Here is a 14,584-nt window from a genome sequence, read left to right as displayed (position 1 = left end):
GTTTCATTATATTACATTTTTCTGAAATTCACTGAGTAAGATGGTCCTCCCCTTCCTCCTCTGAGGAGCCTCCACTGGTTGAATCTCATATATTCTGTGTCTATAATCCACTCTATGTGTAGGAAATATCAAAAACTCCACGAAAATCACCAGGCAGTCCATCCAAGAAAGCACAAAGGTAAGACATGAAATATAAAATGAAATAGCAGGGTTTACCTGTTAAGTGTGTGTTTTTGTTTTTTGACTGTGTTTTTGTTGTCTGCTTGTGTGTTATTTTTGCGTGTGTGTTAATACCACCCGGTTTGACCCCTAGACCAAGACTCAGAGGAGTTGCACGTAGCCAACGTCACTTCCAGTGGCTTGACCCTACGCTGGGCCAGCCCGGACCCCAAGCTCATGGCCTACTTCGAGGTGGTGGTGACGCGCCTGCGCGACCACACACTGGTGCTGAAGAGGAACGTGACAGGGACGGAACTCACTGTAGGCGGCCTGGAGAGCGCCCAGACCTACCACGCCATGGTGACCACACACACCGCCCAGGGCCACATTGCGGCCACCCACAAAGGCATTATTACCACCAGTAAGTCCATGAACACACCACAGCGATTGTCTGGTGTGCTTAGGTTACCTGTTTTACCCTGTAACGGTGATGTCAACCTGAAATTCATAGTCAGTGATCACAGTTTTGCCAGAGCGATTGATAGTTATGTGTATACTGTATAGTAGGCCTATTTTATTTGGAAAAATAAGATTTCAAATTGATTGTTATTATGATAATTAAATGAGTATCGGTTTATTGTTGTGGAACATCCAAGCAATGATAAAAGTGTTTTTTCCTGTTTAATCAATATCTTTTTGGCTTTCATATATTTTATTGGAATTTGTTCCTTTTTTTATTGTAAGACAAAACTAAACAAGTCACCTGTTGGCAGACAAGCCACACTACAATCCATAAATATTGTTTTAACTGAATCCACTGACCGTTATTATGTAATGTCTGATTGGACAGAAGCAGCAGCAGAGCATAAGGTTGCTGCCCCAATGGAGGTGACTGGTATCATAACCACTACACCACTGGACAAATCAGAGATTGGTGAGTGACACCTGTCGTGTGTGTGTGTGTGTGTATGTGTGTATGTGTGTGTGTGTGTGAGCGTGCGAGAAAGAGGGTTGGCGTGATTTAAACCAGGTTTTCTTTAAACAGTTAGCTGATTTATTAGGCATTGAGGATAATTGATTTGGCCCATGGAAAAGAGCCAGACTCTACTTTTGAGAAGCTTTCCCTTTTTGTTTGCCTGGTTCAGAGATGGCCTTTGTTTCTATCTAATGGCTCTAATGAGAATTCAATGTATTTGGATTTCATTGGCAGCATTGTTGTTACTACAATTAATCCAACAGTATGGTGCAACATCACTCTTCAAAGCACATTAAGCTTTTTCACACATAATGCTCTATCATTTTCAAGTTAAAAGCCCACTCATATATTATTCATTTAAAATATCAGACACGTCTGTAAATATCACATAGTGGGCCTTTAAGAAAAGCACAAATGTGCTTTTAATATACACGGAGTGTACAAAACATTAGGAACACATTCCTAATATTGAGTTGCACCCCCTTTTGCCCTCAGAACAGCCTCAATTCGTCGGGGCATGGACTCTACAAGGTGTTGAAAGCGTTCCACAGGGATGCTGGCCCATGTTGACTCCAATGCTTCCCACGGTTGTGTCAAGTTGGCTGGATATCCTTTGGGTGGTGGACCATTCTTGATACACACGTGAAACTGTTGAGCATGAAAAACCCAGCAGCGTAGCAGTTCTTGACAGGTGACATCAATAAGGGATCATAGATTTCACCTGGATTCACCTGGTCAGTCTATGTCATGGAAAGAACAGGTGTTCCTAATAATTTGTACACTCAGTGTTGCCAAGAAGTCTGGAGGAAAATATTACTTAATAAACAACAGAACTGTTCACCTGACAGACAATCTCTTAAGTATTATTTTAGCGCCTGTAGCTTTTACAGTGAGAGACAGAAAACCATCTTAAAACAAATAGTTTGCAGGGCCATCAGAGCTGCTAAATTTGTTATATATGCAGGCCATTTTTAGGTGCAAAACCTACAAAGTCTAAAATGTCTTTGTGGAAAATAACTCCATTGATAAATATTTATTGCTCACATGTTGAGCCTTGGAGTGAGGCCACTGCAAGCTCTCCCTTATGGTAGAAACATAAGGTAGGAATAGCTAAGAGATGAGGTAATCTACAATAGTTGTCATAGTGACTGCTGATGTTTTATTTATAGACATACTGTTCATGATATACGTACATGTCATATAATATATACTGTATATATTATATACATGTATACATCATCAGCATACATCATACTTGATTGAAGCCAGTCATATTATTGCAATACTATACAATGATAACGCCATGTCGATAGGAACATGCTATACTAGCACTGTGTAATGTGCAAAGCAGAAAGGACTTTGTGGTAGGGTGGTTTTGACAGGTACGCTTGCGTCCAAGACTGTGGTTTAATTCATGTACTTCCTCAGCATTACCCGAGAGGTACTTGTGGAGATGGCTCAACAGGATTAGGTACAGATGGTGGTTTCGCTGCATATCACGGAAATCACACAGCCACAGACCTAATAAATTACTAAAATGTACTAACATTAACATATATTAACTCTGATAGCAACATGGTTTAGGGAGGAGCAGCTGATTGACTATGGCTATTATCCTTTCATCTCAACAATTCACCAAAAGAAACCTATGCTACTGTACAACTCCTACCTTTTCCACTCGACTCACAATGAACAACTTACTGTTCAAAACTACTCACAATGTTAATGGCAGATGTACAAACACTGTAATATGCAATAGTCCTACTAATTGATTTTTCCTCAGAGTTTTCACGAGTTTCATTTACCAGCAATGAGATACATTTGATTTCCTCACAAATGTTCTGCTTTCACTTTTGAAACACTTCTAGCCAGTAACAATTTCATTACATATTAATTACTTACTGTTTAGTGATGGCTGACAACTCGCTCACAGTAATTCATACTGTATATGCTTTTAGATGGGTGATGTTCATCTTAACCAAACTTATACCTCTCTCCTCTCTCTTACCCCTCTTGTGACTGGTCTTGTTTTTGCATGTTCTAGCTAACGAGCTCACAGACCCATGCTCTCTTGACTTTGACCCTGGAATGGCGTGCAAAAACCATCAGGCTAAGTGGTTCTTTGACAGAAAGAACGGGATCTGTACCCAGTTCTGGTACGGTGGTTGTGAAGGCAATGGCAATAGGTTCGAGACTGAAGCCCAGTGCTTGAAACGCTGCCTGAGGTCAGGTGAGTGGTCCTTGTTGCCAGGTTTTCTGAAAGCTTGCAGAGGCTCTTTGCACCTGACTGGTATAATTTGACAAACTAACTAAGTAGCCAATTGTAGACTGTCATTTGCTTGATAACAGCTTTTGTAAGCAGTCCTGATAGCTAATGTCATGCTTTTGAAAGTAAATGCATATTATGTTACCTGGTTAGCTAGCTGATAAGCTATACTACATGGTTAGCTAGCTGATAAGCTATACTACATGGTTAGCTAGCTAATAAGCTATACTACCTGGTTAATTAGCTGATAAGCTAACCATTGGTATTGTGTATATTGTTACTTGAGTGTTATTTAATGTGACATTCACCAAAGTCACCTATCATGACTGTACACGACATCTATTATATCATGCTATCACAGTGTAAAAACAGCTCTATGACTGATTGTTCAATTAAAGTGTTATGGGATGTTGAATATCAGTTGGTAAAAGGTTGACTTTAGAAACTCTTGTTTTTTCCCTGTTCTACATCACCAGAACCTCAGCTACAAGTGGAGCAGCAGCTCGAGACTGAAATCCTTCCAGCTCCCGGTAAGTAAAGCTATTAATATACACTGAACAAAAATTTAAACGCAACAATTTCTAAGATTTTACTGAGTTACAGTTCATATATGGAAATCTGTCAATTGAAATTAATTAATTAGGCCCCAATCTATGGATTTCACATGCCTGGGAATACAGATATGCATCTGTTGGTCACAGATACCTTAAAAAAAACTGGTAGGGGCGTGTATTAGAAAACCAGTCAGTATGTGGTGTGACCACCATTTGCCCATATGCAGCGTGACACATCTCCTTCGCATAGAGTTGATCAGGCTGTTGATTGTGGTCTGTGGAATGTTGTCCCACCCCTATTAAATGGCTGTGCGAAGTTGCTGGATATTGGCGGGAACTGGAACACGCTGTCATACACATCGATAAAGAGCATCCCAAACATGCTTAATGGGTGACGTCTGGTGAGTATGCAGGCCATGGACGTACTGGGACATTTTCAGCTTCCAGGAATTGTGTACAGATCCTTGCGACATGCGGCCATGCATTATCATGCTGAAACATGAGGTGATGGAGGAGGATGAATGGCACGACAATGGGCCTCAGGATCTCGTCACGGTATCTCTGTGCATTCAAATTGCCATCGATAAAATGCAATTGTGTTCGTTGTCCGTAGCTTATGCCTGCCCATACCATTACCACACCGCCACCATGGGGCACTCTGTTCACAAAGTTGACATCAGCAAACCGCTCGCCCACATGACGCCATACACGCTGTCTGCCATCTGGCTGGGACAGTTGAAACCGGGATTCATCCGTGAAGAGCACACTTCTGCAGCGTGCCGGTGGCCATTTAAGGTGAGCATTTGCCCACTGAAGTCGGTCACGACACCGAACCACAGTCAGGTCAAGACCCTGTTGAGGACGACGAGCATGCCGATGACGGTTTCTGACAGTTTGTGCAGAATTTCTTCGGTTGTGCAAACCCACAGTTTCATCAGCTATCCGGGTGGCTGGTCTCAAACATTCTGCAGGTGAATAAGCTGGATGTGGAGGTTCTGGGCTGGCGTGGTTACACATGGTCTGCGGTTGTGATGCCAGTTGGACGTACTGCCAAATTCTCTAAAACGACGTTGGAGGCGGCTTATGGTAGAGGAATTAACATGTAATTGTCTGGCAACAGCTCTGGTGGACAGTCCTGCAGTCATCATGTCAATTGCATGCTCCCTCAAAACTTGAGACATCTGTGGCATTGTGTTGTGTGACAAAACTGCACATTTTAGTGTGGCCTTTTATTGTTCCCAGCACAAGGTGCAGCTGTGTAATGATCATGCTGTTTAATCAGCTTCTTGATATACCACACCTGTCAGGTGGATGCATTATCTTGGCAAAGGTGGAATGCTCACTAACATGGATGTAAACAAATTTGTCCACAAAATTGGAGAGAAATAAGCTTTTTGAGCGTATGGAACATTTCTGGTATCTTTTATTTCAGCTCATGAAACATGGGACCAACACTTTACATGATGCATTTATATTTTTGTTCAGTATATAATATACACGGAGTGTACAAAACATTAGTAACATCAGCTCTTTCCATGACATAGACTGACCAGTTGAATCCAGGTGAAAGCTATGATCCATTGATGTTGATGTCACCTGTTAAATCCATTTCAATCAGTGTAGATGAAGGGGATGAGACAGGTTAAATAAGGAGACAATTGAGACATGGATTGTGTATGTATGCTATTCAAAGGGTGAATGGGCAAGACAAAACATTTAAGTGCCTTTGAACGGGGTATCACATTTACATTTACGTCATTTAGCAGACGCTCTTATCCAGAGCGACTTACAAATTGGTGCATTCACCTTATGATAGCCAGTGGGACAACCACTTTACAATTATTATTTTCTTTTCCATTTTTATTTAGTTTTTGTATATTTGTACTTTTTTTTTATTCATCATATTTTTGTTGTTAATGTGTTTTTTAAAATATATATATATATATATATATATATTTTTTTTAAGTACATGTTTAATTTTCATTTGTTTTATATATATATATATATTGTTGTTGTTTATTTATTTTTGTTGTTTATTTATTTGTATGTGTTTAAAATATATATATTAGGTAGGGTTTCAAGTGTCTCCGGAAGGTGGTCAGTGACTCCGCTGTCCTGGCGTCGTGAGGGAGCTTGGTTCCACCATTGGAGCGCCAGAGCAGCGAACAGTTTTGATTGGGCTGAGCGGGAACTGTGCTTCCGCAGAGAACCAAGGTGCAGAGAGCTCTGCAGAACATTCCATGGTAGTAGGTGCCAGGCGAACCTGGTCCAGTACAACATTGGTGCCGAAAGACCCATAAAAGAATGCACACCTCATCGTACCTTGACACAAAAGGGGTATGGCAGCCGACGACCTTACAGAGTTCCACTTCTTTCAGCAAAAAGAAAGAAACTGCGGTTGCAGTGGGCTAAGGAACGAAAACACTGGACACTGGAGTATTGGAAAAATATTGCCTGGTCTGATGAATCCTGGTTCCTGTTGTGTCATGCTGATGGGGGGACTAGTGTATGGAGAAAACCACACGAGTACATGCATCCATCATGCTGCGTGTCAACATTGCAGGCTGTGGAGGTGGTGTGATGGTGTGTTTTCATGGCACACAATGGGCCCCTTGATAAAAGTGGAGTAACGTTTTAAATCTGAACATCATTGCTAATCAGGTGCATCCCTTCATGTCAGCAGTGTATCCATCTGCAAATTAATTTTTTCAGCAGGATAATGCCCCATGCCACAAGGCTTGTCCAGGAATGGTTCCACGAAAATGACAGTGATTTCAGCTTACTGCAGTGGCCTGCCCAGTCACCAGATTTCAATCCAATTGAGCATCTGTGGGATGAGATGGAACGAGCTATTCAGAGTAGAGATCCACTACCAGCCAACTTGACACAACTGTGTGAAGCATTGGAGTCAAAATGGGCCAGCATCCCTGTGGAACGCTTTTGACACCTTGTAGAGTACATGCCCCAACGAATTGAGGCTGTTCTGAGGTCAAAGGGGGATGCAACTCAATACCAGCAAGGTGTTCCTAATGTTTTGTACATTCAGTGTATATGCCATTTAGCAGACGCTTTTATCCAAAGCAACCTACAGTCATGCGTGCATACAATTTACGTATGGGTAGTCCCAGGAATCGAACCCACTACCCTGGCATAACAAGCGCCATGCTCTACCAGCTGAGCTACAAAGGACCACTATTCTCAGGCTATGGTGGAAAAAACCTGCTTCACATTTAGCTGTGGTCTCTCATCTTAATTCAATACAACCTGATCCATTCCAACTACCTCTGTAGAACATATGACCGTCTTTGATTGCTGTTTAGTACGTCGTCCAAATGCTTTGCGGTTCAGCTGACATAAACGTGAAAGCATTTCCTCCTAAACCAACATGTCTAGGTTTCAGGCAGGCAACCCTGTCTCTCAACTCAAACATGATTTCAATTCAGTCCTCTTGCCCAGATCTGTGGAAAACGCTGATATAAAATCTCTACTGTAGCAGGTTATATACATTGCATAACACAATTTCCTCGGTCTGTGTTCACTTTGCAAACAATGATCCCCTTTGTGTCTGGCCACAAACCCTCCGATGCCTCTGAATGAATTATGGACGAGTGAAAAGCCAAGCATGGAAAAGGGAAAGTTATACTTTTGTCTTCCCTGAGACCGGGCCAAGTCATAAGCGTTGAGCATATTAATGAAGAGGGCTGTTCTTTGCATGGTTCATTGTGGTTTGGACTAGTGAACTTTGCAAAAATGAGCCTGATTCAGTGGTGCACTGTCAGAATGTCAGTTTTCCTAGGTCTTGGCCTAAATGGGCAGCAGAGAGTTCATATTATGATCTGTAGTACTGTAAACTAGATTCAAGATCTTGAGTTTGAAGAAGGAATGGTTTGTGGTGGGGAGTGCTTTCTCTCAAGTTGTATATCATCTTCACCTCTTTTATGTTGCAATTTATTTCCTATAGGATCAACTATTTGCATCCACATAAACACATGGACAAATATCCAACATAAACAGATGCATGTCGATGGATAACAGATGTCACAGTTCTGTGTTTTGTGTTATCCTGAAATTAATTCCAACTTGGCTCCACAAGCTAGTCAATTATAAAAATACAACAAAAACTGACAACATGTTTGACGTTGGATGTCATTCGATTTTCATTCCCACTGCATGAAGCATGTTCTGTACACACTACACCTGCAATAACATGTCCTTAGCTACACCATTGTATTATATCCTAACAGTGTACCTTTTCAGAGCACGTGTTCTGCTGTGTCTTTGCTTTGCTCTGTGCACAATACTTTGGCTAAACGGCTTAACCCGGTTTCGAATCCTGTCGGACATTCATTAATTGGCCTGCCTATTCTATCCTCCCTCACAGCGACAGGAGTGGAAATCTGTCAGCTCCCCAAAGAGGAAGGCGCCTGCGCAAAGTTTGTCCTAAAGTGGCACTATGATGCCCTCAGCAAGAGCTGCACGCGCTTCTGGTACGGAGGCTGTGGCGGTAACCAGAATCGCTTCGAAACTCACGAGGAGTGTGAGAAGGCCTGTGGAAAAGCAGGTGGGTCTAGCTAGTCATCATATCTGTGTGTCTGTGTCTGTGTCTGTCTCTGCCAGTGCCTGTCCATCTATCTGTCCATTCATCCATCTAGTCTGTCTATTTGTACAATAATGATATGTAGTTGCTGGTGTCTGCCTGTCTGTCGATCTGTCGATATATCCATCTATTTAATCATTGGTCTGTACAGTATACGCTGAGTATACAAAACATTAAGAACTTGTTAAATCCACTTCAATCAGTGTAGGAGACAGGTTAAAGAAGGATTTTTAAGCCTTGAGACAATTGAGACGTGGATTGTGTATGTGTGCCATTCAAAGGTTGAATGGGCAAGACAAAAGATTTAAGCGCCTTTGAACGGGGTATGGTAGTAGGTGCAACTCAATTTTAGGAAGGTGTTCCTAATGTTTGGTATACTCAGTGTATTTATCTTGTAATCTGACCATCGGCTGTCTACTCGCCTCGTTGTAGGTAGATATACACTATATATACAAAATTATGTGGACACCCATACAAATTAATGGATTTGGCTATTTCAGCCACATCCGTTGCTGACAGGTGTATAAAATCGAGCACACTGCCATGCAATCTCCATAGACAAACATTGGCAGTAGAATAGCAATATTGAAAAGCTCAGTGACTTTCAACATGCCACCTTTCCAACAAGTCAGTTCATCAAATTTCTGCCCTGCTAGAGCTGCCCTGGTCAACTGTAAGTGACCAGAGACGCATACAAAGCTCTCCCTCGCCCTCCATTTGGCAAATCTGACCATAACTCTATCCTCCTGATTCCTGCTTATAAGCAAAAACTGAAGCAGGAAGCACCAGTGACTCGGCTAATAAAAAAGTGGTCAGATGACGCAGATGCTAAGCTACAGGACTGTTTTGCTAGCACAGACTGGAACATGTTCAGGGATTCTTCAGACAGCATTGAGGAGTACACCACATCAGTCACTGGCTTCATCAATAAGTGCATCGATGATGTCGTCCCCACAGTGACCGTACGTACATACCCCAACCAGAAGCCATGGATTACAGGAAACATCCGCACTGAGCTAAAGGGTAGAGCTGCCGCTTTCAAGGAACGGGACTCTAACCCGGACGCTTATAAGAAATCCCGCTATGACCTCCGACGAACCATCAAACAGGCAAAGAGTCAATACAGGTCTAAGATTGAATCATACTACACTGGCTCTGACGCTCGTCGGATGTGGCAGGGCTTGAAAACTATTACAGACTACAAAGGGAAGCACAGCCGCGAGCTGCCCAGTGACACAAGCCTACCAGACGAGCTAAACCACTTCTATGCTCGCTTCGAGGCAAGCAACACTGAAGCATGCATGAGAGCACCAGCTGTTCCGGACGACTATGTGATCACGCTCTCCGTAGCCGATGTGAGTAAGACTTTTAAGCAGGTCAACATTCACAAGGCCGCAGGGCCAGACGGATTACCAGGACGTGTACTCCGAGCATGTGCTGACCAACTGGCAAGTGTCTTCACTGACATTTTCAACATGTCCCTGACTGAGTCTGTAATACCAACATGTTTCAAGCAGACCACCATAGTCCCCGTGCCCAAGAACTCTAAGATAACCTGCCTAAATGACTACCGACCCGTGGCACTGACGTCTGTAGCCATGAAGTGCTTTGAAAGACTGGTCATGGCTCACATCAACAGCATAATCCCAGAAACCCTAGACCCACTCCAATTTGCATACCGCCCCAACAGATCCACAGATGATGCAATCTCTATCGCACTCCACACTGCCCTTTCCCACCTGGACAAGAGGAACACCTACGTGAGAATGCTATTCATTGACTACAGCTCAGCATTCAACACCATAGTGCCCTCAAAGCTCATCACTAAGCTAAGGATCCTGGGACTAAACACCTCCCTCTGCAACTGGATCCTGGACTTCCTGACGGGCCGCCCCCAGGTGGTAAGGGTAGGTAACAACACATCTGCCACACTGATCCTCAACACGGGGGCCCCTCAGGGGTGCGTGCTCAGTCCCCTCCTGTACTCTCTGTTCACCCATGACTGCATGGCCAGGCACGACTCCAACACCATCATTAAGTTTGCCGACGACACAACAGTGGTAGGCCTGATCACCGACAACGATGAGACAGCCTATAGGGAGGAGGTCAGAGATCTGGCCGTGTGGTGCCAGGACAACAACCTCTCCCTCAACGTGACCAAGACAAAGGAGATGATTGTGGACTACAGGAAAAAAAAGAGGACTGAGCACGCCCCCATTCTCATCGACGGGGCTGTAGTGGAACAGGTTGAGAGCTTCAAGTTCCTTGGTGTCCACATCACCAACGAACTATCATGGTCCAAACACACCAAGACAGTCGTGAAGAGGGCACGACAAAGCCTATTCCCCCTCAGGAGACTAAAAAGATTTGGCATGGGTCCTCAGATCCTCAAAAATTCTACAGCTGCACCATCGAGAGCATCCTGACTGGTTGCATCACCGCCTGGTATGGCAACTGCTTGGCCTCTGACCGCAAGGCACTACAGAGGGTAGTGCGTACGGCCCAGTACATCACTGGGGCAAAGCTCCCTGCCATCCAGGACCTCTATACCAGGCGGTGTCAGAGGAAGGCCCTCAAAATTGTCAAAGACTCCAGTCACCCTAGTCATAGACTGTTCTCTCTGCTACCGCACGGCAAGCGGTACCGGAGTGCCAAGTCTAGGTCCAAAAGACTTCTCAACAGCTTCTACCCCCAAGCCATAAGACTCCTGAACAGCTAATCATGGCTACCCGGACTATTTGCACTGCCCCCACCCCATCCCTTTTACGCTGCTGCTACTCTGTTAAGTATTTATGCATAGTCACTTTAACTCTACCCACATGTACATATTACCTCAACTAGCCGGTGCCCCCGCACATTGACTATGCAACGGTACCCCCCTGTATATATAGCCTCCCTACTGTCACTTTATTCTATTGTATATATAGCCTCCCCTACTGTCACTTTATTTTTTACTTCTGCTCTTTTTTTCTCAACACTTTTTTGTTGTTGTTTTATTCTTACTTTTTTGTTTAAAATAAATGCACTGTTGGTTAAGGGCTGTAAGTAAGCATTTCACTGTAATGTCTGCACCTGTTGTATTCGGCGCATGTGACCAATAAAATTTGATTTGATTTGATAAGTGCTGTTATTGTGAAGTGGAAACGTCTAGGAGCAACACCTACTACTTCGCTCAGCCGCAAAGTGGTAGGCCACACAAGCTCACAGAATGGGACTGCCGAGTGCTGAAGCACGTAGCACGTAAAAATTAGTTTGTCCTTGGTTGCAACACTCATTACCAAGTTCCACACTGCCACTGGAAGCAATGTCAGCACAAGAACTGTTCGCCGGGAGCTTCATGAAAGCCTAAGATCACTATGTGCAATGCCAAGTGTCGGCTGGAGTTGTGTAAAGTTTGCTGCCATTGGACTCTGGAGCAGTTGAAACGCATTCTCTGGAATGATGATGAATCAAGCTTCACCATCTGACAGTCCGACGGACGTTTGGGTTTGGCAGATGCCAGGAGAACGCTACCTGCCTGAATGCAAAGTGCCAACTGTAAAGTTTGGTGGAGGAGTAATAATGGTCTGGGGCTGTTTTTCATGGTTCGGGCTAGGCCACTTAGTTCCAGTGAAGGGAAATCTTAACGCTACAGCATACAATTACATTCTAGATGATTCTGTGCTTCCAACTTTGTGGCAACAGTTTGGGGAATGCCCTTTCTTGTTTCAGCATGACAATGCCTCCGTGCACAAAGTGAGGTCCATACAGAAATGGTTTGTCAAGATCGGTGTGGAAGAACTTGACTGGCCTGCACAGAGCCCTGACCTCAACCCCATCGAACACTTTTGGGATGAATTGGAACGTCGACAGCGAGCCAGGCCTAATCGTCCAACATCAGTGCCTGACCTCACTAATGCTCTTGTGGCTGAATGGAAGCAAGTCCCTGCAGCAATGTTCCAACATCTAGTAGAAAGCCTTCCCAGAAGAGTGGAGGCTGTTATAGCAGCAAAGGGGGGACCAACTCCATATTAATGCCCATGATTTTGGAATGAGATGTTCGACGAGCAGGTGTCCACATACTTTTGGTCATGTAGTGTATTTATAGGGCCTAAGCATCTGCGCATGACTGGTTGACGAGAATAAAAAATTAACAGTTTAGCTTTCCTATGGGTGGGTAAACAGAGGATAATGTACAGTTTATACATGATCGATCATGGATGTTCCATCTGTCAATCCATCTGTCAATCCACCTAAAATGTATTTCTCAGGGACATTCATGCTATTGCAAATATTCTGTATGTGTAAATAAATGCTCAGTGGAGTTTTCCTTCAATCTTGTCCTGAGGGCAGCTCTGCCTCGAGGGCAAAAGGCATGGGATTGGTTGGATGAAAGCCGTGCAAACCTCGGGTGGAGCTCACAGCGACGAGTGAGAATGAAAGGAAAGAGAAGAAAAGGCTCGCTAGGTGGTAGGTTGGTGATAGAATGGGGGTGTAGCAACGTTTCCATATGCAAAGTTATTATTTCGAAACTTACCACAACCTCTAACCTTTACCAATAACATGTATTTTCTAAACTTAACCCAACCCCTAACCCTTACCTTAGCCAATTGGGATTACGTGTCTAAACTTAACCAGTCACATTTCATGACTAACCTTAACCAATCACATTTGTTTCTGCCCTCGAGGCAGACCTGCCCTCAGAACAAGATCAAATAAAGGAAACTCCAAAATGCTGGGAGAATTGGTTTTGTTTTAAAATCATGTCTTCTTTCCTGCTTTTCACCAACAGCATCTGTCAACCAAGGAGTCATTGCCGCAATAAGAACATAGAAGGACATTGATTCATTGTCAACGTATTCCTCTTCTGAGATTCGGAGGAAAACCAACTAAAATGGCCAAAGAAAAGCTATACCAAAGGAAAGGTGGCTGCACTGGATTCCATGAACAGGATTTGATCAAAAACAATCTTGAAGTAGTCTTTTTCACAAAAAGAAAGCAACACAATTTGCTGCATGATTTTTCCTATTGGTGCTACAAAGTGTTTTTTTGTTTTCTCTGATGGAGTTGCAGAGTACATCCAGTGTTTGTAATGTAAAATTCTGCAACAGTTACACCATATGTTCTTCATAAAATAATAAACTCATGAGAATAAGGTTTTTATTATTAAAATGTATGTGAATGAACATCTTGGGACAGAGTTTATCAATAAATCCTTATTTACACTTGCACATACAAACACACACACACACACAGGTCCACAATGACTTTGAAAGGGTCATCATAGGTTTATTTTACTTCACTATATAAGTAAGTAAGCATTTCACTGTTAGTCTACACATTGTTTACGAAGCATGTGATGAATAACATTTGATTTGATATATCACCCAATAGACTTTCCCTCACCATGCCAAATATTCTCCTAGTTGCAGAGTTCGTGCTGATGTTAACACAAGTCCTATCTGGCAGTGTGTATATAATGACAGTTAAACCAATTTCTCAGCGTCGAAAGGAATTCATCATGTAATGTAATTGCACTTCTGGAACCACTGCCTCAAACACATGTTCCAGTTTTTGAATATGGAATGTACTTGTCAAGCTGTTAAAGTGTTTTTTGTTTTGTTTTACTGAACTTTGTGTTTAATCTGGTAACGGGGGAAATAAAAATGAATTAGACTTTCTAATAAACTTGAGCATTGAATTTCTTATTTTTGCTCTCTTGAATCACAAACTGTGCAACACGCTGTGTATCTAACATCAAAACACAGAATCAAAGAGCAAAAGACTGGAGAAAACGCAGAGGGAAGGAATTAAACCAATGAAACTCTATTTTTGAACATAGGAATCAAATGGACTGTACTGTGTAAAAGAGGAAATGCAGGGTCTGGGCTGTAAGGCTGAAGGAAATCTGGTACATGACTTAGTTTGAGAGCAAAGCCCTTGTAAAGTACTGACTGGTCCTTGGGACCTGTGAAATGTCAGAGTGACCAAGAAAGAGACAAAGGCAAAAAGCAAAAAATGAAAATCTTCAGCACAACAAATTCATAACATAT

The 14,584-nt window shown here is 42.9% G+C and overlaps 1 protein-coding gene across 5 annotated transcripts in view; it reads left to right on the top strand.

The window, feature by feature from the left end:
- LOC121550741 (collagen alpha-3(VI) chain) overlaps positions 1 to 14,219 on the top strand; it is an 87,375-nt gene extending 73,156 nt beyond the window's left edge. For 3 of the 5 annotated variants that reach the window (XM_041863121.1, XM_041863101.1, XM_045209818.1), the window contains 8 exons: positions 123 to 178; positions 314 to 580; positions 1,010 to 1,093; positions 3,180 to 3,365; positions 3,878 to 3,931; positions 8,337 to 8,516; positions 12,885 to 13,001; positions 13,324 to 14,219. In XM_041863121.1, coding sequence (XP_041719055.1) covers positions 123 to 178; positions 314 to 580; positions 1,010 to 1,093; positions 3,180 to 3,365; positions 3,878 to 3,931; positions 8,337 to 8,516; positions 12,885 to 13,001; positions 13,324 to 13,364 — 985 coding nt within the window. In that variant the 3' untranslated portion in view covers positions 13,365 to 14,219. The remainder of the gene's footprint in view (positions 1 to 122; positions 179 to 313; positions 581 to 1,009; positions 1,094 to 3,179; positions 3,366 to 3,877; positions 3,932 to 8,336; positions 8,517 to 12,884; positions 13,002 to 13,323) is intronic. The other 2 variants (XM_041863116.1, XM_041863110.1) reach the window with 2 other exon arrangements.
- The last annotated feature ends 365 nt before the right edge of the window (positions 14,220 to 14,584 follow it).

This window comes from Coregonus clupeaformis, chromosome 4 (assembly GCF_020615455.1).
Source record: "Coregonus clupeaformis isolate EN_2021a chromosome 4, ASM2061545v1, whole genome shotgun sequence".
Taxonomy (NCBI): Eukaryota; Metazoa; Chordata; class Actinopteri; order Salmoniformes; family Salmonidae; genus Coregonus; species Coregonus clupeaformis.
Note: the sequence above shows the minus strand (reverse complement) of the source record. Positions and strands in the feature narration are given on the sequence as shown.